The 24,127-nt window shown below is 60.0% G+C and overlaps 1 protein-coding gene and 1 non-coding gene across 3 annotated transcripts; one reads left to right on the forward strand and one right to left on the reverse strand.

The window, feature by feature from the left end:
* WDR5 (WD repeat domain 5) lies at positions 1-19,640 on the forward strand. 2 transcript variants are annotated; one of them, XM_021691443.2, is made up of 16 exons: positions 1-51; positions 431-627; positions 771-859; positions 2,944-3,131; positions 3,750-3,858; positions 4,209-4,282; positions 4,643-4,732; positions 5,138-5,227; positions 5,410-5,493; positions 9,101-9,156; positions 12,594-12,640; positions 15,077-15,152; positions 15,886-15,919; positions 16,259-16,333; positions 16,824-16,911; positions 18,039-19,640. In XM_021691443.2, the coding sequence occupies exons 4-16, from the start codon at positions 3,051-3,053 to the stop codon at positions 18,137-18,139; spliced, it is 1,005 nt and encodes a 334-aa protein (XP_021547118.1). In that variant the 5' UTR covers positions 1-51; positions 431-627; positions 771-859; positions 2,944-3,050; the 3' UTR covers positions 18,140-19,640. The 2 variants fall into 2 exon arrangements, with proteins under 2 accessions (XP_021547118.1, XP_021547119.1); XM_021691444.2 differs by having other exon boundaries at positions 434-627.
* A 2,579-nt stretch (positions 19,641-22,219) lies between these two features.
* Positions 22,220-22,345, reverse strand: LOC123326577. Its single transcript, XR_006541193.1, has one exon. It is a non-coding gene; the product is annotated as a U6atac minor spliceosomal RNA (small nuclear RNA).
* Between the last annotated feature and the right edge of the window lie 1,782 nt (positions 22,346-24,127).

Consider the following 24,127-nt stretch of genomic DNA (forward strand, 5'->3'; position numbering starts at 1 on the left):
GCGGCGGCGACGCGACGCCCCGAGTGCCCGCCCCGCCGCCGCGGCCGGCAGGTAAGCGAGGACGCCAGCCCGGGGACCGCACCCGGGGTGCGGGCGGGGGCGACGCCGGCTGCCCCTCCGGGCCGCCCCGCCGCCGCACGTGTTCTGGCGGGCCAGGCCCAGGTCCCGGCCCAGCGCCGCCGGGGCCTCCCGTGCAGGCGCCCCGCGCCCCCACCGCCTCCCTTCCGGGTGCCCGCTCTCCGCCCCTCGTTCGCGCCCGGCCCCCGGCGGCGGCGGCGGCCCCCTCCCCGTACTCGGGTTCCGGCGCCCCTCCCCAAACGTACCCCCCGGCGACCCCCCCCAGCGCCCACCCGTGCGGCCACTCCCCAGCTTCCGCTCCCCCTGCGGCCGGGTGACAAGCCTTCAGCCCGGGGACTGTGACTTATTCCAGCAGCCAGCGCACGTCTCCCCTTGCTCTCCGCTGCTCGTCCAAAGAAAGACCCCAGACCCACCGACTGGTGCCTGGCCGTGGCGCGCAGACCAGCCTGCTCTCCTCTTCTGCAGAAACGCCCCCTACCCCGACCTGCTGCTCGCCCTCAGCCCAGGCAACGAGGCCCTGTCTCTCCCCTGAGAAGCCGGGCTCCCCAGGTGCGGTTCGCCCTCCCGCCGCGAGAGACCCCGGCTCCTTCCAGAGCGCCTCGCACCACCTCCAGTCTGGTGTGCCAGAGCCATTTTGGCTGATGGCAAGACGCTCCCTACTAGCCTTCTCATATCGGTTTCTACCCACCCAGGTCCGTTTATCAAGCCCTTCAGACACACTGGCAGGTGCTGTGCCAGACGCTGCCTCTGAGGTTGGCCCGGTCCCCTAGAAGGCAGATAGGTAAGCTAGGATGGAAGCCGGCTGCAGAACAGGTGGGGAGAGAGGCATCCCCCCCACTCTTTTGGTCTGACCACCTGCAAGTCATCAGGTTACCTCACCTGTGGGCCCAGTCTCTGGGGTGGAGTCCGGGAAGCTGCATTTTACAAGCAGTGCAGGCGAGCGCTCAGGTTTGGGAGGCTCAGCCTTGGGTGGTCAGGCGCACCTGGGTGAGAGACCTGTGAGTGTCCAGAGGGGGCAGGTAGCATGTGCTCTGGAGGCCTTCCCCACGGCACAGTTGCCTTTACCTTCTTGGACTCCTTGAGGAGCTAGACCCTACCCTGCCGTCCAGTTGCTTCCCCAGAATCACCTGAGTGTTAATGGAAAATGCACGGCTTTTCTCCCTCTCAAGTGGAAACCAGGGGCCTTGAGTCAAGAAATTGTCTTCTTTATGGTCCCCCTGATTTTTTGCATGTTAATATTTTGCTAGCCCAAGGGACTGGCGGATTGGGTTTGAGCTGGGAGGGGTTCAACACCTTTTCTGTGAGATGGTCTGATATATTCCCTGGTCCTCACCTGAGGGCAGGTAGTTTGCTGGGAGTCACACCCCACCTCCTGGTGGGTCTCAATTTTTATGTTAAAAGGAGCAGCTCTGGGCTCCCTGAGCTGCCCTGTTTACCCCAGAGGAAGCCTCTTCTGTTCCCATTGCTGTTTCTCCCCCACACCTCACTTAGCTCCTGCTGATACCTTCTTCAGATGTTAGGTTTTGTGAAAGCCTTTCCAGCTGTCTTCCTTAGCTCCCCCAGCCCACTTGTCCATCCCACCTAGGGGAGGGCAGCACTTGGGTTAATTGGCACTGCCAGGTTGCACTAAATCACCAAGCAGCTACCATGTACTGAGCACCAGTTTTGTGCCAGCACTTTTGTCCCTGGGTGCGATTATGTGACCTGCCCCTCCCCCGCTCTAGTACTTGGGCTTTGGGTGCAGCTCAGTCCATCCTTGGGTAGGAGTCCTCGCTACAGGTAGCCAGCAGGGGCCACATCTGTGCTCTGCACGGCTGTGTTGCACTGTAATTTCTCTTCCCTCCTCTTGGATGAAGGCTTTGAGACACGGTCTTTTTTGATGGCTTCCATTTTCCCTTGGTGTGACAAGGAGTCGTGCAGGCTTTCAGTTTTAAGCACCAAGCTAGAATTTACACTGTAAACTCGTTAGATTAACGGTGGTGCACACTTCTGGGTTGGATGGCCAGCGATGCCTGCGAGGATGCTGTCCGTGGTGGCTCCCCCCACCCCCAACCTGTTTCAGAGTCACCAGGTGTGCTTCTAGGAGACACATCCAGGTTCTGGAATCCTGTGCTACAGCAAACTGAGTCGCTCGCTGTACGGCTCGGGAAGCGCCCGTTGTCACGCTGAAACCTAACTGAGCTGCAGTCTTTCCCCTCCTGCAGCGCGCCGGCTTGCTTGCAGCCGATCTGTGTACACTTCAGGCTTCAGCAAGCAGGCACGGCCAGCCCCGGGTCGCGCTTCCCGGCTGCGTCTTGTAGTCGCCTCACCAGGGACAGGGCACCTTTTGAGCTGCTAGGGTTCGGGAGGCAGCCTTGTGTCTGCACCCGGCGACAGGGAAGTCCCCGGGAGGCGCAGAGCACTGGGGGTCTCCTCTTGTCTATTTTCAAACATGGCAGTTAAGCCCTGTTGCATCACTTGTGAGGATTTGGATGAGTTCCCAAATTTCTACACCCTGAAGCTCAGTCTTCCTGCACTTTTGGTTGGTTTGGTTGGTTGGTTGGTTTGTTTTTTTTTTTTTTTTTTATGTTTCAAGGGCTCTTTGAAGAAAATTGTGTTTTGTTTGCCTAGACCGGCTGCATTCCTACTGACAAGGATAACAGTAGGGAGCACCCCTGAAGGTGGGGCCTTGGATTTCGTTGACAAAAGGGGCCTGGGCAGGCTGTCTTAGCATCTAAAGAGTGTTAGTGCTGAGTTATGCTCACAGATAGGATAGGTTCATCTGGAACAGTGTGTCTGCTGCAGGGCCAAGCGAGGTGGGCAAAGGTTTTTCATCCTTTTTTCTGGGAATTAACTTGTAAAATATGGTTTGTTTATTGGCCTCAGTTCCCCCTGTAGGTTTTGATTAGCAGACAGTTCTTTGCACTGGGAGTCTTCGACTGGAGCTGTGAACTCCTCTGCCCGCGTCCCCCTACCTGGTGGGCTTTAGAGCCATGGCAACGGAGGAGAAGAAGCCAGAGACAGAGGCCGCCAGAGCACAGCCCACCCCTTCCTCCTCGGCCGCGCAGAGCAAGGCATGTCCCTGAGGGCTCTGGGGGAACTGTCAGGGGGCGCCTAGGCCAAACACTCCTTGGAGATGCTTCTCCCTCAGACACTGCATTTTTATTCATCGAGCACATACCTACTCGGTGCTTGTTTACCGTGCTGGGGATGCCCAGACCTGTTCCCTGGGGAAGGGGCTTTATAAAAAACATAGATCCTTGGTCCCGATTGTAAGATTCTCTGCAGGACCCAGATGCCTCTCATGAAGCCCCCTCCCTGGTTCCACAATTCTGGTTCCCAGGCAGGTTTGCCAACCCCTTTGGTGGACACCAGGCAGCACACGTGGGCCTTTGAGCAAGGCTGCGGCCCTGTCAGATGGTGACTCCAGTCTTGTTGAGGGTGGGGTGAGGCCTTGAGGGGCGTCCCGTGTTGAGCTGGCCTGGTGGAGTGGGGGCACTGAAGAGGGGGCTACAGGAGAAGCAGAGCTGTGGAGGGGAAATAGCCCAGATTTAAACCTGTCCAGGTTGGAAGGTGACTTCCAGAGAGTCTAGTAGGCCCTTGGAATATGGATTTGGAGCTCAGGAGGTGAGTCTGAGCTTGAAACCAGCACAGTGGCTACTGTTTGATGACTGGTACTGTCTCTTCAACAGCCTACCCCCGTTAAACCAAACTATGCTCTAAAATTCACCCTGGCTGGCCACACGAAAGCCGTGTCCTCTGTGAAATTCAGCCCGAACGGGGAGTGGCTGGCAAGTTCATGTACGTATCACCAGGGCCTCAGCTCTTGCCAGGGGCTGTTGGAGCTGCAACCAGAAGCCCGGGACAGCGGGAGGGCTTGCTTCCTAATGCTGCCGCTGGGGCATTGCAGCAAGTCGTTTGCCCCTCGCCCTAACTGGGGTGCTTGGCTGCTCTGAAGTGATGGGCCTGGGGGAGAGGGGAAGGGCGTGGGCAGCAGGTGTCCGAGCACCGGCTGTTCCCTCTGCATGGAGCCTGTTCACGTGGGTTCCAGAGGGATTCACACTGTTCCCAGGGCACTTGTTGTGGGAAGCCCAGATTTTGTACTCAGGATGACGGAAGCACCCCATTTCCTTTGTCTTCCTTTCTTTCAGCTGCTGATAAACTCATTAAAATTTGGGGAGCGTATGACGGAAAATTCGAGAAAACCATATCTGGTCACAAGCTGGTAGGTGTGAGCCCTGCATGCTGAAGTTGGTGGGCCGCTGTAGCCCCACTGGTCCAGGGGGTGGGGCCCATCCCCAGGGCTCATCAGGGTAAGAGCTAAGCTTCCCCCCAACCTGAGTTTTTTGAGTTGTTTGCCTCTTGTTTTTTAAGCAAATACTTTTGGCCTTCCCAGAAAAGTTTCATTGTGTTTGCAAGAAAACACCCTTCTCCTTTGGGGACCGTGTAGTGTTCCGTCTGTGTGGTCGGGAATAGCTAGAGGGTTTGGATAGTGCTTATTTATCTTTAGACGGATGTTCTGACCTTTGCTGGTTCACTGCATTTTGTCCCATCAAGGTGGTGACCCTGTGTTTTTGCTCCCCAGGGGATATCAGATGTGGCCTGGTCGTCAGATTCCAACCTCCTTGTTTCCGCCTCAGATGATAAAACCCTAAAGATCTGGGACGTGAGCTCGGTAAGCTGCTCCCCTCCCGGCAGAGCCCCTGTTCGTGGACAGGGGGCACGGTGTGGGAGTCCGAGGGCGGTCCGGGGACCAGCTGGTCATGGGCGGCCCCGCTTGGTGGGAGATGTGCCATCGGGCCGCTGTGGGCTCGGTGTTGAAATAACCACTGGGGGGGCGCCTGGGTGGCTCAGTTGGTTAAGCGACTGCCTTCGGCTCAGGTCATGATCCTGGAGTCCCGGGATCGAGTCCCGCATCGGGCTCCCTGCTCGGCGGGGAGCCTGCTTCTCCCTCTGACCCTCCCCCCTCTCATGCTCTCTCTATCTCATTCTCTCTCTCAAATAAATAAATAAAATCTTTAAAACAAACAAAAAGAAATAACCACTGGGAGTAACTTAGTCTGACAATACTTGGTTTTAGGGAAAGTGTCTGAAAACCCTGAAGGGGCACAGTAACTACGTCTTTTGCTGTAACTTCAACCCCCAGTCCAACCTCATCGTCTCGGGCTCTGTAAGTGCGATGCCCCTGGGCGTGGGGGGCGGTACTTTGTAGCCAGGGGCTTGGGAGTTGAGCCTTGAGTCTTCTCTGTCGTGCTGGGGGACGAGGGGCTGATGGTGGCACGTCTTGGGTTCCAGCGGACTGGTCATCTCCCCCTCTGTATGGAATGGCCTTAACCTCTTCTTTTGTTTCAGTTTGATGAAAGCGTGAGGATATGGGACGTGAAAACAGGGAAGTGTCTCAAGACTCTGCCTGCACACTCGGACCCGGTTTCAGCTGTAAGTCCCACCGAACCCTGGACACCGCGCAGCAGGACAGGGTGATGGCCAGGGAGGGGACACTGGGGACCCTGAGAACGGTCTCCCTGTCCTGGGCCCATGAAAGGACAGGCAGGCGAGGGTCCGGGTGTGGTGTCCCGAAACTGAATCCTGTGGGACAGGTAGGGCGGCCAGGCCTAGAAGAGGGCCATGCATTGGGAAGTGAGTTTGGAGTGGAGCTGGCTTTGATCTTGGGGTGGTGGTGGAGGAGGTCGAGATGACCTGGCCGAGGGCGAGAGCCAGTGGAGGGCGGAGCCCCACGAGTGTCCTGTGTGTGCTCCGCGTCTTGCCTGTGTGCACGCCAGCAGTGTGCAAGACGAGTGTGGGTGCTTGAAGTATCCATTGTATCACAAACCTCTCCACTTGAAAGTGGCCAGGAGATTCCTTTCTTTGTCAGCAGAGAGCCTGGGCTTGTTTCTTAGCCAAGTTTGCCTTTTTTTGGAAAGGGGAAGGGATCGTGTAAACAGTGTGCTTATTCTTACTGAGCAGATGGTCCTTTTCATTTTCTGAAATCGTGTAGGTGAGTGATTTAAAACATTTTCAGCCTTGGAAGGGCTTTTTTGCCCAGCCGAGACCACTTGCAGAGCCTGGATACGTAGAGGACACGTATCGCACGCTGGTTGCAGTGGCCCCCAGGGGCCCTTGCCGCCCACAGTCCTGGCCAGCGCCTGGGGCTCTGAGGAAGGCGGTGCGCTATGGACATGGGGCCCGGCCGCGCTCTCTCCTCCGCTGTGGACTCCCAGTCCGAGGAGAGCACGGCAGCGAATGTGCGAAGGACCCGGGAAGCGAGCTGAAGGAAGGTGGGGAGTCGCAGGAGTGCGAGTTGGGGGGCGGGGGGACTTAGCCTGAGCAGCCGTAGGGTTTGTAAAGTTTGCATTTCCCACTGAAGTGAAATGTACTCCTTTAAGAAAAGGCAAACAGAGGGAGCGAGGAGAGAGTCACACTCTCCTGAGTCCCCACCCTCCAGGCCCACTGCTAGTCCCTGCCTCCTCCTGAGGCCGTCCGGTTTTTTAAAAATCCGTGTCTTTCACCGGATGTTCTCTAAGTGGTGGGGGTGGAGCACAGCTGCCATGCGGCCCCCTGGGAGGGGTTCTCGGGCATCTGTGGTGTCTGTGCCCAGACCCCGGGGGGTAGTGGGCACCCTGCGCCAGGCACCCCGGCGGGTGTTTGCTTGTAAGTCGCACCGCACGGCCAGGAGTGCAGTGGGCATCTTCGTTGGACAACTTACCCCGCGGCGTGCCGTTCCTGCGGGTGGACTTTTGGCGGTCACGGTCGTGTGAAGGAGGCACACTGAGCTTTCCAGCAGATGCGGCTGGGAGCTGGAAGCCTCCCGGCGGGTACTCCGCTGGCCCCCGTCCTCTCTCGCCCGGACTCCTCCTGCATTAGCTTCCTCACCGGAAGGGCCCTCCTGTCCGTCTCATCCCGCGGCCCTCGCTGCAGCCGCTCGGCCTGTGGATTTTCCTTGTACTCACCCTGTTTCCTGCTTCGCTGCTTTTACGTGAGCTCACCTGTCTGCCAGGTGTGCCCCTCCCCCCCGCCGGAGGGAGGTCTCTGAGTGACTGTCATCTGAGTGCGGACTTGGCATTCCCCTTAGGGTCTGACTTGTTGCCTTTTTCGTGTCTCCGTAGTGCTTACGTTTAGACGGTGGGGACGTGTAGGGCGGCCTTGTTGCCTTTCGCACCGTTGGTGGGATGGAAAAGCCAAGCTGCGTTTGCCAGTGGGGAGGTCCCGATGTGGTTGGGAACAAGGCAAAGTATGAGGTTGGCATGGCAGCTTCCGGGGACCCATGCCAACTCTTTAGTGTCTGGTACAAGGGACCGTGACAGAGTATTTTGCAAACCCAGAGAAAGGGAGAACGTGGTTGGACAGGTGGCAGCGAGTTAGAAAGACCGTTACCTTGAGGGGCTGACAAGCGGGTGGTCGTGGTTAAATATTAGCTGGCCTGCGAGCCTGTAGGGATGGAAGGACAACAGAAAAGCCTCTCGAGTGTCTCCTGGAGAGCATGCGGGGCCCAGCGGTCCGGCATGGAGGCCGCCAGCCGCGCGCCGTGGTGCAGCCCGTGAAGTGCTGGGAGCCCCGATCGAGACCCGCCGTGAGCGTCAGGTGTGCTGTGCGTGCTCAGCCTTCGACGGTTCCGTGGGACCAAAGGGAGCCAGAAGTGTCTCGTGGGTGACTTCGACACCGGTCACGTGTTGGGGTGGGACCGTAGAGACTTTGGGTTAAATAAAGCCAAGTTCATCCCACCTGTTAACCTTCCTGCTGCAGCTACTAGAGCATTGTCCTCGTGGCGGGCGGGGCCCGAGAGTCTAGACCCCAGCTTCTCCGGGTCTCCTGGCCCTGCGTCACCCGCGTCCACCGAGGGTGTGTCAGCGGCGTGCTCTGGGGTCTGCTGCTCGGTGGAACGAGCTCTCAGGTGCTCCTGGGCGCATGGCTTGGCCCCTGGGGACGTCCAGCAGTGTCTGGAGGCAGCTTGGCCCTTGTGAGTCGGGCAGATGCAGCCACATGGGCAGCCCCGCTGCCGGAGAGACTGGGCTGGTGGGGTGGTGGCGCCAGGGTGGAGGCCAATTGACCCAGCAGCTGGCCACCCTCCCCCAGCCCCTGTGCTGCGCAGTCTAACGTGGAAAACGTAGCACGGATAGCAGGGAGCGAGCCGGTTTCAGCAAGGTGCTAGTTGTTATGAAAAGGCTTATCCTGGGTAAACTCTGCCCAGGACTCAAATAAAAAAGGTAGAAGTTGGCGATAGTCTCATCTGACATTGTGGTTCCTTTACTTCCGCTGGGATTCCACCAGGAAAGCAGGAAAGAAACTCAAAGATGGTTTAGTTGTGAGACTGGGGCTTGTTGGCTGCCGGAGGTGTGTGTGGCCACGGGGGTGGAGGGCGCTGGGCCCCTGGGTGACAGAGGTTTGGGGAGGGGAGGCCGGTCGTGCCAGGGGGACCAGCCCATGGGGGAGTCACCCCCGCTCCGAGGTGTGGGGCTCAGAGCGGCCTGGATGTCGGGCGCCCGGGTGCCTGAGGTTCCTGGTCCTCGTGGCAGGCAGGGGGACGTGCCTGCGTGCGTTCTTCCGGTGGTTACCCAACAGGTGGGTTTTTCTTGGTTTAATGTGAGGTCAGGGGAGGTGGGTTTCGGCCAGGTTGCCCCGGTCAGGCCGCCTCCATGGCAGCAGCAGATGCACGCAGGCCAGGCCTCTTCTCCCTTGGGCTTGGTCACTTGGTCCCCTTTGTTTCTTTTCAAGGATACATTTTGTAGTAAGCGATTTAGCTGCTGAAGATGTGTTCGGGGTTGGTTTTCCTTCTAAGTTTAGTTATCCGTCGTGAAACAAAGGGCCTGTTGCTTGAGACACCTGGCAAAAATCACTTTATCCGTGTCACTCGAGTATCTGTCAGCGTCGGCAGGAAATCCGTAGAGCTCGAAGTGCGTGGCGGCTCCGTTGCTTCGTCAGTGTTAGCAAGACGGCATGTGTTTGTCAAGGGCACTTGTGAGTAGGGGGCCGCTCAGGTGGGCAGGGCCACGTAGTCTGTGTGGACCACTTGGAAGTAAGTGTCTTTTTTCCTCCACTCTGTTCTCAGGTTCATTTTAATCGGGATGGATCCTTGATAGTGTCAAGTAGCTACGATGGTCTCTGGTAAGTGAAGACATTTACTTCATTTCCTCAGCGCCCGTTTGTGCAAAGGCCGTGTTCTGGCCTCCGGGGGACAGCAGTGAAAACGGGGCAGGAGGAAGCCTGTCCCCGCGAGTGGCTTCTGCTGTCGTGGGCTGCGGCAGACGGACAGACGCACAGCTGGAGGGGGTGCTGCTGGTGCAGGGAGGCTGGGGAGGCGTTCCTGCTCCAGACTCTGCTCCTTGTGGGCACGGGGGGCATGCGGGCCCAGGACCAGCCTCACGTCCCGTAGAGGATGCGGTGTGGAAATCCCGCCACAGAGGAGGTGAGGAGGAAGGGGGGACGTGGTTTCATGTGGAATGTGCAGTGTAGCCTGGACTGAGTAATGCTCGGACAGCTCGGAGTTTGTAACCTAAGTGTTGAGGACTCTGTCGGAGGCATGAGAGAGGGTGTAGAAGGAAATGTCCGTTTAAGTCGGCAGACGCCGTGACGGGGGCACGCGGGCAGGGACAGCCTCCCGCCCGTCCAGCGTGCTCGCTGCTCACTGCGGGGAGGCCGGTGGGAGGCTGGTGGGAGGCCGGTGGGCAGCGGCCCCCAGCTGCGTGATGACCCGAGAGGAGCTTCCCAATTACGAGGGAGAACGAAAGCAAGGCTGGGAATCAGTCTATATTTAGCAAAAAGGAAACAAGAGGAAGGGGGGTAACATAAATCATCTAATGAAAACGCCACGGAAGGAGGGAAACGCGTTGCGCCGGGCATCACAGCAGCTGGACCCCTCGCTGCAGGCTGTCAGGTTGCGTGGGAAACCAAAGGGTTGGCGAACGGCGGCGGCGGGCGCAGAGCACAGAGCAGCGTCCGAGTCCGCGGGACTTACAGACGGAGCGTGTGTCGTCACCACCCCCCGCCCCCGAGGAGACGCAGACAGCCGCCCCGAGCGCACGCGGGGCCTGGGGCCGCGAGGACGGTGAGGCAGGACGCGTCGCGTCTAGACGTCGACAGGAGAGCGTCCGGACCCGAGCGACGCTGTGGCTGTGTATTTGCTGCGCATGCGGCACAGCATACGTTGTGTCCCGCGAGCCTGGAACGATCTCAGGGTTGTCCATGGACAGGCTCTGAAAGCTTTCTACAGAAGAGGGAGAAGGAAGAGAAAATTTAAAAAGCCGTGTACTTACTGAGGCCCGCCCAGTAGTTAACCCTTCGAAGCTCCAGTAAGGAAACGGAAGATGAGCAGGATGGAGGCAGCGGGTGCAGACGTAGCAGGCTCTGGGGAGGGAATGGGACAAGGGCACGTTCGGGGAGCTCCTGTTTGCTGCGTTGGCTGAGGAAGGTCTGCTCACGGTCAGTGGAGCTGAGCTGGATCCTGGGCTTCCAAGGCTGGGAAGCTGATCCGACCACAGAACAAGGTGGGGGCCCCTGATCTGATGCCCCTGATGGAGCTAGTGTGACCCTCCTCCCCAAGCTCCGCAGTGAGTCTGTAAAGAAATCCACGGAGGACGCTTCGCTCAGGAATGTCGATGTCAGAATTCCAAAGGAACCGTTTGCAAGCTGATTCCAGCAGTGCCTCAGAAAACAGTAGTCCATGACCACGTGGGTTTCTTGAACTGTGAGAGGGCTGTGATAGCGTGATTGACATCAGGAAGTCTGTAATCTGATGAATTGTGTCAACAAAGGCAAACCTCCATGATGTGTCACCAGCAGAGGCCGGGCAGGCACCCCCAGTGGAGACTAACGGTGTCGCTAACCGTTCACCAGAAGCTTTGTAACGTTTACAACATGCAGTAATGTGGTAAAAACGTTTCTAGTTAAATCAGGAGCAAACCAGGCCCATCTGCCCCTTATTCAGGGTGTTTGGAGCTCCTGGTTAACGGGATAGAGCTTTCTCTCTTTGTAGAGGGTCTGTTTTTCAAGAGTTAGGAGTCACGGACACGGCACTTGATCAGCACCGACCCCAGCCTCGCCATCCCCACTCAGCAGGAGGGGAGCTGAGGCAGGGTGAAGTCTCGCTGGTTGTCCCCAGCAGCGTGGGTGGGTGGCAGCCAGAATCTGTGCCACAGGGCGGGCTCCGGCGCCCCGGCTCTGAACCGCCAGGCCCTGCTGGTTACAAACCATGACTGAGTGTTTGGGGAGGTGAAGGTTTGGAAACGGACAGCCTTCCCCGGTACTGGACGTCTGCGGTGAGCAGACGCGCAGGAACAGGGGCAGAGATATGAGGGAACCTAGGATACGTCTAACGGAAGAGGAGGACCACGTGGGGAAAATGACAAAGTGCAACTAAAGGGTCAGGAAGCAGGGAGCTGGGGGATGAGGACGGGGTGTGTGCACGTCCCCTAGTGGGGACCCTGGCCTGGCAGACTGGGCAGTTCCACGGAGGGCCCCCCCTCGGCCTTTCTGCAGTGAGAGGAAGCGGACTTAGGACCTGGAGGGAATGTAGTCGAGCTGCTGCTGGGAGGGCAAGGAGAACCCGCGGCCGTGGGCCTGTTGTTGCCTGGACAGCAAACCTGAGGCCCGGTCACTGTAGCACCTAGCCCCGACAGGTGCCTGCTGCGGGATGCGACACAGTGCCTGGTGCCGGGGTGGGGGGGTCCCCTCCCAGAAGAAGGGCCTGGTGGGGCAGGTAGAGCGGAGCCGGTCTTAGAAGCAGGTCGCCACCCCGCGCCCACTCCCAGCAGTCAGGGAGTTAGAGAGCAGCTCGAAAGTGTGCCCTGCGGCCAGTGATACGGGATACCGTCCCGGGCCAGGGCGTCCCCCGGTGGGGGTGGGAAGCTGGGAGAGGACGTTAGGAAGGTCAAGTGGCACCCTGTGAGCCAGTGTCCTCGCTGCTGGGTGTCTGTGCCGTGGAGGGGCAGGCGACGCGCGTCTGCTGCTGAAGACGTTTGTGTGGACGGAAGTCACAGACACGCTTGAACTGGCACATCCGTTCTGGGGCAGCAGCTCCTCGAGTACGTTCTCTTGCTCCTGAACTGGAGGAACATCCAGAAGATGCCATACGATGCTCTAGTTTTGCGGAAACTCCCGAGCAACCGCATGCTTGGATTGCTCGTGCCGGAGAGCAGGCTGGTCTCCTGGCGCCCTTGGCCGTGGCCTCTGTTGTCCCCGTCGCGGTGACCATGCCTCCTGTGGCTGAGCGCATGAGAACACGCGGGGCTCTGTGAGCGCGGCATGCGCGGGGCCCTGTGAGCGCGGCGGGAGTGCGGTGTGCGCGGGGCCCTGTGTGCTCAGGGCCCTCTGAGCGCGGCGTGCGCGGTGAGTGCGGCGGGAGCGTGGTGCGCGCGGCACCTGTTCTGGCCCCGGAGGGCGGGGGGACCTCGTTGCCGCAGGAATGATGGAGCGGAACAGTAAAGAAAACTGAAATATGGCCCACTGTGTGTTAGTTTCAAAATCAGGATTTGCTTAGGAGCCGGAACGCCTCGAGCTGTTCGTCCTGACTTGCTTTGTAAAAACTTGCTATTTTTGCGTTGCAGTCGGATCTGGGACACCGCCTCTGGCCAGTGCTTGAAGACGCTGATCGGTGAGTGCCGCCGGCGCGGGCTTTCCGGCGGGCTGTCCCTCCCAGCGGCGGTCGCTGTTCCCTGCCTTCCGTTATGTGTGCTTTCTGGGAAGGTCCCCTGTCCTCCATCCTGGATCTGCTTCCTGGGGGAGGGCTCCTCCCTCACGGACCAGGTCCAGCTCCTGGCAGCTCCTTCCTGCTGACCTCCAGCACCGTGATGTCCCTTCTCCAGGCGGGGCCCTGTGCTGTCTTCCATCAGCCCTTGCTTGGGACTGCCTGGCCGTGTCCTCCGAGAAAGCCCCGTGAGCTCCTCAGACCTTTGGTGGGGACTCTCCTTGGATCATTCCTTGAGCAGATATGATTGAGCCCCAGCCCTGAAATGCACCCCATCTGCCGGGGTGTCACGGGCGAGCCCGGGGGACAGGCACTGGGGTCTCTGCAGACGGGTAGGCGTCAGTTGTGCAAAGAGAGGCAGGTGTATATGTGGCCAGAGGGTGGGTGCTGGGCCTCTGTAGGGCCTGAGCCCCTGAAGGCGATGGGGAGGCAGCCCTGGGAGGATTTTGAGAAGGTGGGTCACCTTGGGTCAGCCTGGAAGGTCCCTGCAGTTTCAGGTTTAAGTGTGAAATAGGGCAGTGGTGGAGTTCTACGTTGCGGGCCAGCGAGAACTGGGTTGTGGGCGGGGGGAGAGGCCTACGACCTGCCGGGAGGTGCTGCCTCTGAAGCTCCGCACCCTTCCCCGGGCAATCGGGAACGCATGTGGCTTTATGCATCAGCTGGGGTCACCGGGGGCTGCCATAGCAAAGCACCCCAGCTCAGGCGACTTACCAGAGATTTATCCCTGCATCCTCGGCACTGCGATCCGAGATGCAGGCGTGGGCGGGCCTGGTTTCTCCTGCAGTCTCTCGTCGGCCTTCCTGCTGTGTCTTCCCATGGTTGTCCCATGTGTGTGCACCCCTGGCATCCAGTTCTTCTCTTGTACAGACGCTGGTCAGATTGGAGTAAGGTCCTCTGTACTAGCCGCATCTTAACCGAGGCACCCCTTGCAAGGCCGCATCCCCACATAGAGCTGAGATACCGGGGTGAGGGTTTCGATGTGGAGGTTTGAGAGGGATGCGGTTCAGCGTATGACGGTGGCCTTTGTACGGTTTTTGCTTTTTGAGTTTACCCTTCTGATGACGTGACCTCACGCCGTGTCCCCAGCCTCCGTCCCCAGAGGCCTGGCACAGCCCCCTCCACCGGGTGCAAAGTGCCATCGTTCGCGCGCGGGAGCTGTCTGGCGCTTGCTGTGTGTTAAGCGTCGACGTTAACACACGTAATCCTCACGGCCAGCCCGCCCCACAGCAGGGCGGGAAGCGGAGGCTCGGAGAGGCTCGTTGACTAACCCAAGGCTGGGAGCAGGCAGGTACCAGCGCCAGGCCTTGAGCCCCACGGCGTCTGCGGGAGGAAGGGGCGGTGCGTAACCCTGTCCCCAGCCCGTCTCTAAAGGCAGGTCCACAGGATTAGAACTTTTCAGACCCAGCGACGCTTTGGTCCTGGAGCTTGGGTCAGAAACACCGGCACTACTTCGCCTTGTCTGAGTTGGGGGCCTGCCTTCCTGGTGTGGCCCCTGTGCCCTGAGGAGGGCCGTCTGGCCTCACGCCTTTTCATGTGCCTTTGCAGCGTCTGGGACGTGTCGGAGGGAGCAGCGGCCCCCGGCGTGCGGTGGCCAGGGCCCTCGAGGTGGTAATGCGGCCCGCCGCTCTCCCCTGCTCGGCACCAGGGTGCACGGCCCCGGTTCTGTCCTTCTCACCTGGGGGGAAGCGCGCTCCTCCCGATGTGAGGGTCACAGGCTGTCATGCAGCAGCAAATGCCGGCCTTGGCCTGGGCGGCCCGGACGGTGGCTCTTACCAGCATTCCCGGGCCGCCCGGGGTGAGCTTTCACACCCGAGTATAGAAGCAAGGATGCAGGTATTATGCCAGCAGGGTTGTTTTTAGAGGGGGTTTACAGACCTTTTGCTCTAATTAGGCGGCAGAAAACATCTGAGATGATTCACCCGGGTCCTTTTTCCCTCAATGGCAAGACTTCTTCAGTCCAGCGGGGCGTTGGCAAACTGTTGCACGTGAAGAAGTTGACCCTGGGTCCTCCTACAAACCCCATGTTGGCAGAAGGCCAGGCACCCTGAGTTTGATTGGCCATAGGCCCCTTGTTCTAAAGCCGTCGTGGCAGAGGGGGTGGTCAGGCCCCCACCAGGGACCCGAGAAACATCGAGGAGAACCGGCCGTTGTGACCGGCGCCACGCACGGGCGAAGGGGGGTGTGCTGGGCTCCTCGGGGACCCATCCTAGGTGGTGGTGTGGGCACCTGTGGCAGCGTCCCCGCTCGGATGGCCCCGTGTGGTGATGGGGGGCTGTCCTCCTTTCGTCCCGGGCCTGGGCCTCGCGCTCCTTCCATCAGCCTGTCTCTGCGTTTCCCATGCAGATGACGACAATCCTCCTGTGTCGTTTGTGAAGTTCTCTCCAAATGGCAAGTACATCCTGGCTGCGACCTTGGACAAGTAAGTGTCACCGCTTCCCGCAGGGCGGGCCAGGGATACCTGTCTCCTAGCAGTGTTGCACTTGTAGAGACGAGATGTCTAAGCCCGGTACGTGGTCCACGCTTCTGGAAGGTGTAGGCTTCCGGAATGCATATGCTGTGCTGGGGGCCGGGTCTCCGGGCTGAAGAAGGATTGGGGGTCCAGGTTTCTCTGCGGCTTCTGTGGGGGCATGGGCAGCCTCTGAGCACCTGTGTTTCACCCCAGCAGACTCGGGGCCGGTTTTGCCCCCTCTCGGCGGGCCTTCAACCTCTGACTGCCGTGTGTGCACATTGGGCAGCTCTCTGGGGCCCCGAGCCCGGCCCCCAAGCTTGCCAGAGGGCCCTGTGGTTGGCGCTTCTCCTCAGCACCCTTGGGAAGAGCGAATTCCTGCCCAGGGAAGAGGGGGGATTGTTTGTTGCACTGAAATCTGTTCTGGACATTTCTGGAACCTCCCCACCTCCCTCCTGTAGCGGGAACGAGCCGCTGACTGATTCCGGGGGCACCCGGTAGGCTCTGGTTAGTGGCAGAAACGTGCAGGGTTCTCACACTGCTCTCGGATGCCGACAGATGGCGGGCCCTGCGCCCGCGCTTGCAGAGGGTGCGGGGCCCGGCCCCTGGCTTCGCTCCGCATGTGAGCACGTGGTGGGGGTGGGGCACACAGTGACTCAGGGACTCCGGGAATGCAGGTGACTCACTGCCCCCCTCTGCCTTCCAGCACGCTGAAGCTCTGGGACTACAGCAAAGGGAAGGTGAGTGCTGGGGGCAGGCTTGCTGGGACTGGTTGTGCCGAGGGCCTGGGCTGTGGCTTTCCCTGGTGGCGGAGCTGAGCCAGGGTCTGAAGCAAGAGGGGCTAACGGAAGCCACCTTCATTGGGTTGGCGTGGTGCGTGTTTGTCAGACTCAGGATTTTGCAGCTCGCTAGGCCGCAGGTGAAGGCTTCAACCGCGTGGCTTTGCGCCTAGGTGTTTAGATTGCTCTCAGAGCTAAGGATAGTTGGCTGTGAAGTGCCCGCATTCCAGACGCCGGGAATTGTCCACAGTGCAGGGAGATCGTGACTCAATAGACGTACTGACATTCCTGTCTTCGCAGTGCCTGAAGACATACACCGGCCACAAGAATGAGAAATACTGCATTTTTGCCAATTTCTCAGTCACTGGCGGGAAGGTAAGTTTTCTCCCAGCTCAGGAGTTTCTCGGCCTCCTAGCTGTCCCTCCCGAGAGGTGACCCTCTCATAGGTTGGCTTGTCTGCCTTTGGGCGTTCCTCTGTGCCCGCAGAACGAAGTACTGGTGCCTGGGACGGTCAGCTTCTCCCTCATGGAGGCAGAGGGTTCGGGGTGTGGGGCGCAGTGTCGTCTCTTTGAGGGTTCTGCTGCCCAGGCGGGGCCCCACTCCTGTGCTCGCGCAGGCGGGACATGACTCGAGTGGGTGGTGGCGTTCGGCAGACCCGGACGTGACCCTGAGAGAGTGGTGATTTGAGGAAATGATGCAGGTCCCAGAGGGCTCCCGACGGCCGAGCGCGGCCTCGCGTTTCTCTGTGGGCGGTGCTCGGAGGGAGAGAGCCGCCCTGGGGCGGGCATGGACATGTGGGGACAGGGACTCTCGCCCAGGAGCCAGCTCCAACCTGGGTGTTTCTTGCCCGTCTTCCCGTTCCTAGTGGATCGTGTCTGGTTCCGAGGACAACCTGGTGTACATCTGGAACCTGCAGACCAAGGAGATCGTACAGAAATTACAGGGCCACACAGGTGAGCGCGGGGATCTGTGCTGGCCGCACACCCGCGTTACACAGCGACAGTGTGTGCGTGTGCATTGTCCTGCCGCCTGCTTCTTGTGTTCTTCCTCGGCCTTCTGGTGGCCTGGGGGCGCCCCCTGTTTCGGAGCAGTTGGCAGGTGGCTTTGTCCGAGCTCCCGTCTGGCCAAGGCTGGGTCCGGCTTTAACTTCTCTCCATGGCCATCTTTCTGGCTGCCTGGCCTCACAGTCCATGTAGGCTCTGTGTGCGGACGTCGCTCGTGTGTGTGTGTCCTGCGTCGAGACAAGCGTCGGGCAGGGGACATCCACTCTGGGCTAGAGGCTCTGGTTGCTCTCTGACCCACCTTCTCCCTGGGGGCCTTGCGCTCTGCACTCTGAGCGGCCGCCCATGCTGGGCCCTCTGCCCCCAGAGGCCGCCCCTCTCCCCGCCTGCACTTGGGGGAGTGTCTGATCCTTTGAGTGCTCTACTGTCATCCCTTAAAGCCACCTCTACCCACTGGGGACACGGCCTAGACCTGCAGGTCAGCTGCCACTTTGTGTGGTCTGCCCACGTGGCTTAGCTCCTCGGGAGCAGCCCCGTGCCTCGGTTGCTTCTGGCCCACCCACCGCTGCGTGGGCAGGACACTCAGCCCCTTTCCAGCCGCTCGGGATGCAGCCGCTCGGGAAGTGGGAAAGTTCTGGGGTGTAGCCCCAGGTGTCAGCGCATGGACTCTCACATCCCTGGCGGAGGTGGGGAGCTTCCTGGTGGAGGCGAAGCGTGCCCTGCGGAGTGTGCCTGGGCCCAGCAGCAGTGGGGGGCGGCGGGAGCGTGGGCTCTGGTCCTGGTGAGCACGGGCACATTGTCCACGCGGCGAGACCGGGGCTTGTCTGTACCCACCGGGACCCAGTGCGCTGGGTGCTGGGCCAGGCTCCACAAGCCCGCGCTGCTGCCGCGGGCCGACACTGGTGTTCTCGGAGGCCGCTGGGTCATGCCGCCTGCCACCTTCCCACCGGGGTGGGTGGCACAGCTCAGGGCTGTGAGTGTTGGGGGCCAGTGGTGGGGGGCGGTGGGGGCGCGACCCTGGGGCGGCAGAGCAGGTCTCTGCACCAGGGGGCAGACGTTGGCTCCGGTCTCTGTTTCAGACGTTGTGATCTCAACAGCCTGCCACCCGACAGAGAACATCATCGCCTCGGCCGCGCTGGAGAACGACAAGACCATCAAGCTCTGGAAGAGTGACTGCTAGGCGCTGTGGGCGCCGCGGGGGGGACGGTCAGGAAGGTGCCCCGGCGGCGGGAGCGCGGTGTCTGGAAGGGCGCCCCTCGGTCTGGGCCTGGGGGTCGGGACGGGCCTGGATTAAGCCGCCTCTGAGGACGATGTGGTGGAGGGGGTGTCTACCACCGGAAAGTTCTAGAAGTTGCTGGTGACATTTCTTGCTGATCCCTCTCACACTGTCTGGGGAAGTTTGTAGTCTGTATTGTGTTCAGAGTCAACAAAAATTTTTAATTTTTTATTACAGAAGGGTGAAGTTCAATTTATCATGAGTTGTGTTTTTTTCCAGTAAATGTTCTGTCCCTTCTTCGGTATGTAAGCACCCGATGCAAGCGCTGTGAGCCCCCACGGCCAGCCCCCCGTCTGTTCAGTAGATGCTCTAGCGACCCGGCCCGCGGTCACCGGTTCCTGCTGGAGCGCCCAGTGTTGTTTCAAAGTCTTTCTGGAAAACGCAGAACACTGTAAGGTTAATCCCGTGTAAAAACCCTTTGTGTGGGAGTTCGTGGTCCCTGTGCTGACCGTGTGGTGTCGTGCCGTAGCTCCCCGCGTCCCCCCGCGTCCCCGACGCGCACGGCCACCAGCTGTGGTACGAGGTGGGAGTCTCGCCGCCGCGCCGGGCTTTTCCCACCGGGCCCGCGTGCGCTCGGCCCCTTTCTGAGAAGTCCTTGGTGACAGGAGGTTGAGGATGGCCGCGGGAAGGACTCGGCTCTCCTGTAGGTCGGGAGTGCGTCACGGGGGCCGGGACAACCCGGGGCAGTGTGGCTGGAGAGGAGCCGGCCTGGGCCCGCGGGAGGCCCCGGTTCCGAGGCCTGGGCTCAGGCTGGGCTTCGGAACCCGCGGGCTTGCTGGGGGCCTTGGGGCCGGCACTGGGAGCCGCCCGCTCCGGTGGGCCTCTCGGTGGTGGTTGGAACCTCCAGCAGCGCGGTTGCCAACGGTGGGGGGGGAGCGGGGGTGGTGCTGTGCTCATCCCAGGCGCGGGACCCCCGTCCACACCCCCATCCTCCACCAGCAGCAGGTGGCTGAAGCGTGGGCCCTGCCTGTGCTGGGTCTGTGGATGGAGCCGCGCCCACCCTGCCTTTCCTAAGGCCCTGAGTCCTGGGAGGGGGAGTAGGGGGCTGCCCTCGACGGGCTTCCGGGGCCCTCTCCAGTGGCCACTGTCACTTGGACAGCGCTGACCATTCTGGTAGAAGGCATGTGGAAACCGGCTTCCTTCTGCTTCCCCGGCCTCTACCCGGGAGGTGGACAGCAGGTGGGCTGTCCCGCTGGAGTGACGTGGTCAGCGCTTGAGGGGCTGTGGGGGGGCCTGGTTTGCCACATATTTTGGTAGGAAGCGTGAAGGTATTGCTGCCCGCCCCTGGGAGCAGGGGGGTGTGGACACGGAGCTCTGTGCCCTTGGATATAGTTTATTTTTTCTACGTTTGAATTCTCTGTTGTAGATTTGTGTAAAAATACATTCTCTCTTTTAAAAATAAAAATTTTCATGTCTTGTAATTTTGTCCCATAAGACTTTTTCACTTTTCTTAATGTGCAGCTCTTTTCGGGGTGGGGGCTGGAAGCTCACCGGCCCTTCTGCTGCTTGGGTGGCCCACTCTGGCAGAAAGCTCATAGTTACTAAAAACTACTTTTTCTTACTATGAAAGTTACTATTTGTGTTAATTATTGACAACGTAAAGCAAATAGGCAAGGATCATAAACCACCTGGGTTCGTGCTACCACTGACATTTTGGGGATTATCTTCTAGTATACTCATTAAAAATAAACTCCATTTTGGACCACTTCAAGCATATATGAACATAGAATCTTGCTGGCTTTATCAGTCAACTTTAAAAAAATAATTAAAAAAAAATTTTTTTTTTTTAAGGATTTTATTTATTTATTTATTGGAGAGCGAGCGAGCGAGAAACAGCATGAGAGAGGAGAGAGTCAGAGGGAGAAGCAGGCTCCCCGCCGAGCAGGGAGCCCGACGCGGGACTCGATCCTGGGACTCCAGGATCATGACCTGAGCCGAAGGCAGTCGCTTAACCGACTGAGCCACCCAGGCGCCCTTTTTTAAAATTGTTTTTAAAGATTTTATTTATTTGACAGAGAGAGAGGGAACACAAGCAGGGGGAGTGGGAGAGGGAGAAGCAGGCTTCCCGAGGAGCAGGGAGCCCGATGTGGGGCTCGATCCCAGGACCCTGGGATCATGACCTGAGCTGAAGGCAGACGCCTAACGACTGAGCCACCCCTGTGCCTCCCAAAATAATTTTTTTTTAAAGATTTATTTAGAGAAAGAGCGAGCACACATTCAGGGGGAGAGAGAGAATCGCAAGCAGATGCCCCACTGAGCGCAGAGCCCGATGCAGGGCTCAATCCCACGACCCCGAGATCATGACCTGAGCCGAAACTAAGAGCTGGTCGCTCAACCAACGGAGCCACTGAGGCACCCCTTAAAGACTTTTAAATAAACTCTACATCCAACCTGGGGCTCAGACTCCCAACCCTGAGATCAAGAGTCACACCCTCGTGCAGACTGAGCCCGCCAGGTGCCCCTCAGCTTCACCTGTTAACACATCTTGTTTCCTGCGTCCGTCCCGGTTTGTTTAGTAGAAATCCCAGACGCTTCATGATCGAAGCAGTGAATACACATGGGCCCTACAAGAGAATTTTCCAAAAGCTTCGGCACTGAACCATTTTCACACCTCAAGTTCTTCAGTCAAATACCTGATGCCCAGCTTTCCCCAGTTGTCTTAATATCTTCGTGTATGTGTACCTGTGTGTACGTACATGTTCCTACGTGCACACCCCCACATGGCATCTGCCATCACACGCACACGTGTGCGTGTTCACACATGCTCCACAGCGGGTCGGGGTGAACCAGGACCCCAGCAAGGCCCCCACCCACATTGGTTGGTTGAGCTCTAGAATCTCCGGGTGTCCTCATTTGTCCCTCACCACGACTCGGAACACGCATGTGTCCCGTTGGCTCCCAGGTCTGGGTTTGCAGGTTGTCTGAGGGGCTGTGGACCAGCCTGTGACCCCGGTTCCCGGTAAGCTGGGGAACTTGCTTTTCATAGTGAACATGGGGTGGACGGTGCTGCGTGCACTTTTAACAGTGGGACTGTGGATCAGGTTTTTATTTAACTTGACAAACAGCTTCCTGGGTCCTTAAGTGAGCCCTACACGTGGAGCTTGCAGTGGCCCTGTGCGGGGCTCCATCCCTGGGAGCGTCAGGATGTCACTTGCACAGTGAGCGTGTGCACTGCGACCCAGCAGGTCCTGCTCTGAGCACGCGGCGTCGGCCACGTGGCCGTGATGCCCTCGCCTGGCACCTGCATGATGGCCCATCAGGGGCTCAAGGAGGGCCCGGCGCTGAGCCGCCAAGGACTCTGGGACTCTGCTGAAGGAAGGCAGGCTGTGTTCCTTCAGCAAGGGCCGCTGGTGCCGGAGGCCCGACAGAGCGCCTGCTGTCCACTCCTGCACCTCGGCCCAGGCAGGGGAGAGGGTGCAGCCAGGGGCTGCCTGGGCCCCAGAGGAGACTTGGGTGGGGGCAGAAACAGCATGACTCTCCCAAATGCATGCTTGCCAAAGGTTTTACTTCGCTCGGCGAGGAAACCTGTAAGACGGTACAAGCAGTCCACAGGAGAGCTGACCACACTTGCCCAGGAAACGGCCGGCAAGCCCGGGGACAGTCCCCCGGGCCGCTGGGCAGGTGCGCACCTCTGTGCGGTCCGCTCCCTGCGCTGGGCCTGCGAGGCGCCTAGCTCAGGGTCGTCGTGCCCTCATCCTCACAGCTGATGGCTCTGCCAGCCGGGAGGCGGGCCGGCTCTCATAAGGCCTTTGTGGGGGAAGCACCGGCCAGCGGACGGCGGCAGGGGCGCGGGGGACGCAGGGGGCCACGGAGGGTCCTCAGCGCACCGCGGCCGGGCAGCAAGTCCGGGTGCTGCGGCCATGCCCGCGGGACAACCCCGCCGATTCCCGTCCCCGGCGTCTCCCAGTCCTGGGCGGCTCTCCCGCCCTGACCCCGGCTCCGGCCCCGCCGACCCGCCCCCCAGCACACGGGAACCGAAAAAAAAAAAAACGTTGGTTAGATGCCACGAAGTAGGTGGCAATGCCTTAACCGTATGCGTGTTGTCAGGCCCGAGGGCCTCTTCCATCCTTGTCAAGGGGAGTGCTAACCTTCTCTCCTTTCATACAACACACTTCTGCTGCCGGCCGCCCGCTATTTATGGCTCCGAAAGCGCGCCACTTTTCGCTTACGGCGACTGAGGCCGGGGAGGGGGGGCGAAGGAGGGGCTCGTACCGAAATGGTACGCCGGTGGGGCGCCTTCCCACAGCGCGGAGCCGCCACTGTTCGCATACTATCGCCCAAATCCCCACAGTCGCTGCCGCGTGTGGAAAAACTAGCCATTCCCTGCCCTAATGTATTCATAAAACCAGCCAATCAGGAGCTGGGAGGGACATGCGGAAGTCCTGAGCGTCCCTCAGAAAACGAGATTCCCCCGGAAACAAAACAGGGCCCGCACGCACTTCCTACACCGACACGCCTCGCGGACGGTCGGGCAGAGACTCGAAACTTCCTGCGGAAATGGAGGTGGTTTGGAGCGAATCAGAGGACGAGGAATGGAGATCCGCTCCACGGACTTCCGGACGCGGCCCTGCGCTTGGAACTGTGGGTGCTGGAGGCGAGGGCGTGCAGGGGCGCGGCCTGCGCATGCTCCGAGCCCTTTTTTGCACGGCTTAGCGCCTGCTCCATGACCGGTGCGCACACTCCGCGGGCCGCGGGTTCGAGCTCCGGAGCGGGCTGGTGTGCGCACGGCGCGCCTCCATGCCTCCTGTCTGCCCTTTCCTCGGGGCTTGAAGGTTTCAGCCCGATGCTTCCTGCCTCCCTGTCCCCCAGGGCCGTAGCCCGCGGCCGTGACGCGGCGCCTTCCGCGGCTCCGGCGCGCGTGCCGCGGGAGAGCGTGTGTGCGTACGGGTGCCGGGTGCGTGTGCACGTGTGTGCGGTGAGCGAACGCGTGTGCGTGCGTGTACGGTGAGCGCACGCGTGTGTGCGTGCGTGCGGTGAGCACGGGTACGTCCGGGGGCCGAACACGCGTGTGCGGTGAGCATGCGTGTGCTCCTGTGCGGCCGCACGCGTGTGTCCATGCGCGTGGATGGGTCACTGCCAGGGGGAACGCCGACCTGCAGGGGCAGACGCTGGGTGGCTGTGGGCTCTGAGCCCGGGGGGCATTTCTCTGTGCTTGTCCCATTGCCTGCTTCCCAAACTGCATTAGAAAACTAAGAGGTCTCATTGTTAATTAGAAAAGACAAGACTTAGTGTGTTGGTCGAGGCAGTTCTTAAGTTTCTCCTACGCCCTCGGTCAGGAGCCCAGGGGCCCGGGGCGGCGCCGAGAAGGGGTGGTGGTGGGTCCCCCCTGGTGAGGCGGGGGCTGCGGGGTGGACCCTGCCTGTGGGAGGCCAGCTTCCCCGCACCTGCCCACCGATGAGAAGTTGGGGTGAGCCCCCTTAGTTACAGATGCAGAGCCAGCCTAGGGTGGGACGAGGGGCTCCGCCCACTTTAGCCGAGCACCTGAGGGGAGAAGAGCGGGGGTGACCAGGGCACTCAGTGGAGAGGGGCTGCAGTCAGAGCAACAAGTCCGGGTGAGCTGTGTGACCTGGGCACAAGTGCCCTCCAACTCCCACGAGCAAGAGGCCATCCGGCGCCCCCATTTTATAGCTGAAGATGTAGAGGCCGAAGCGGTTGGGTAGTTTGGGCCTGGTCACACTGGGTGTCAGCGGGAGGGAGTCCCGTGTTTCATGTTGTCTGCCTGTGCCCGACTCTCGTGCTCACAGCTGGCTTCTGTACCCCGGCTCTCTGCCTTGGCCCTACGGGGCCTCTCAGGTCTGGGCACACCTCAGGCTCCACACGAGCCAGCTGGGTCTCACTGATGTCTCCTGCCCATCTGCCGGCCACGTGGGGCTTCCTTCCACTGGGTTTGCA

The sequence above is a fragment of the Neomonachus schauinslandi genome, chromosome 13, assembly GCF_002201575.2.
Source record: "Neomonachus schauinslandi chromosome 13, ASM220157v2, whole genome shotgun sequence".
Classification (NCBI taxonomy): Eukaryota; Metazoa; Chordata; class Mammalia; order Carnivora; family Phocidae; genus Neomonachus; species Neomonachus schauinslandi.

Coding starts and splice junctions, on each gene's coding strand:
- WDR5 (XM_021691443.2), top strand. CDS start 3,051: ATGGCAACGGAGGAGAAGAAGCCAGAGACAGAGGCCGCCAGAGCACAG. Junction 3,859..4,208: donor GGAGTGGCTGGCAAGTTCAT/GTACGTATCACC, acceptor CCTTTCTTTCAG/CTGCTGATAAACTCATTAAA. Junction 12,641..15,076: donor GTGCTTGAAGACGCTGATCG/GTGAGTGCCGCC, acceptor TTTCCCATGCAG/ATGACGACAATCCTCCTGTG.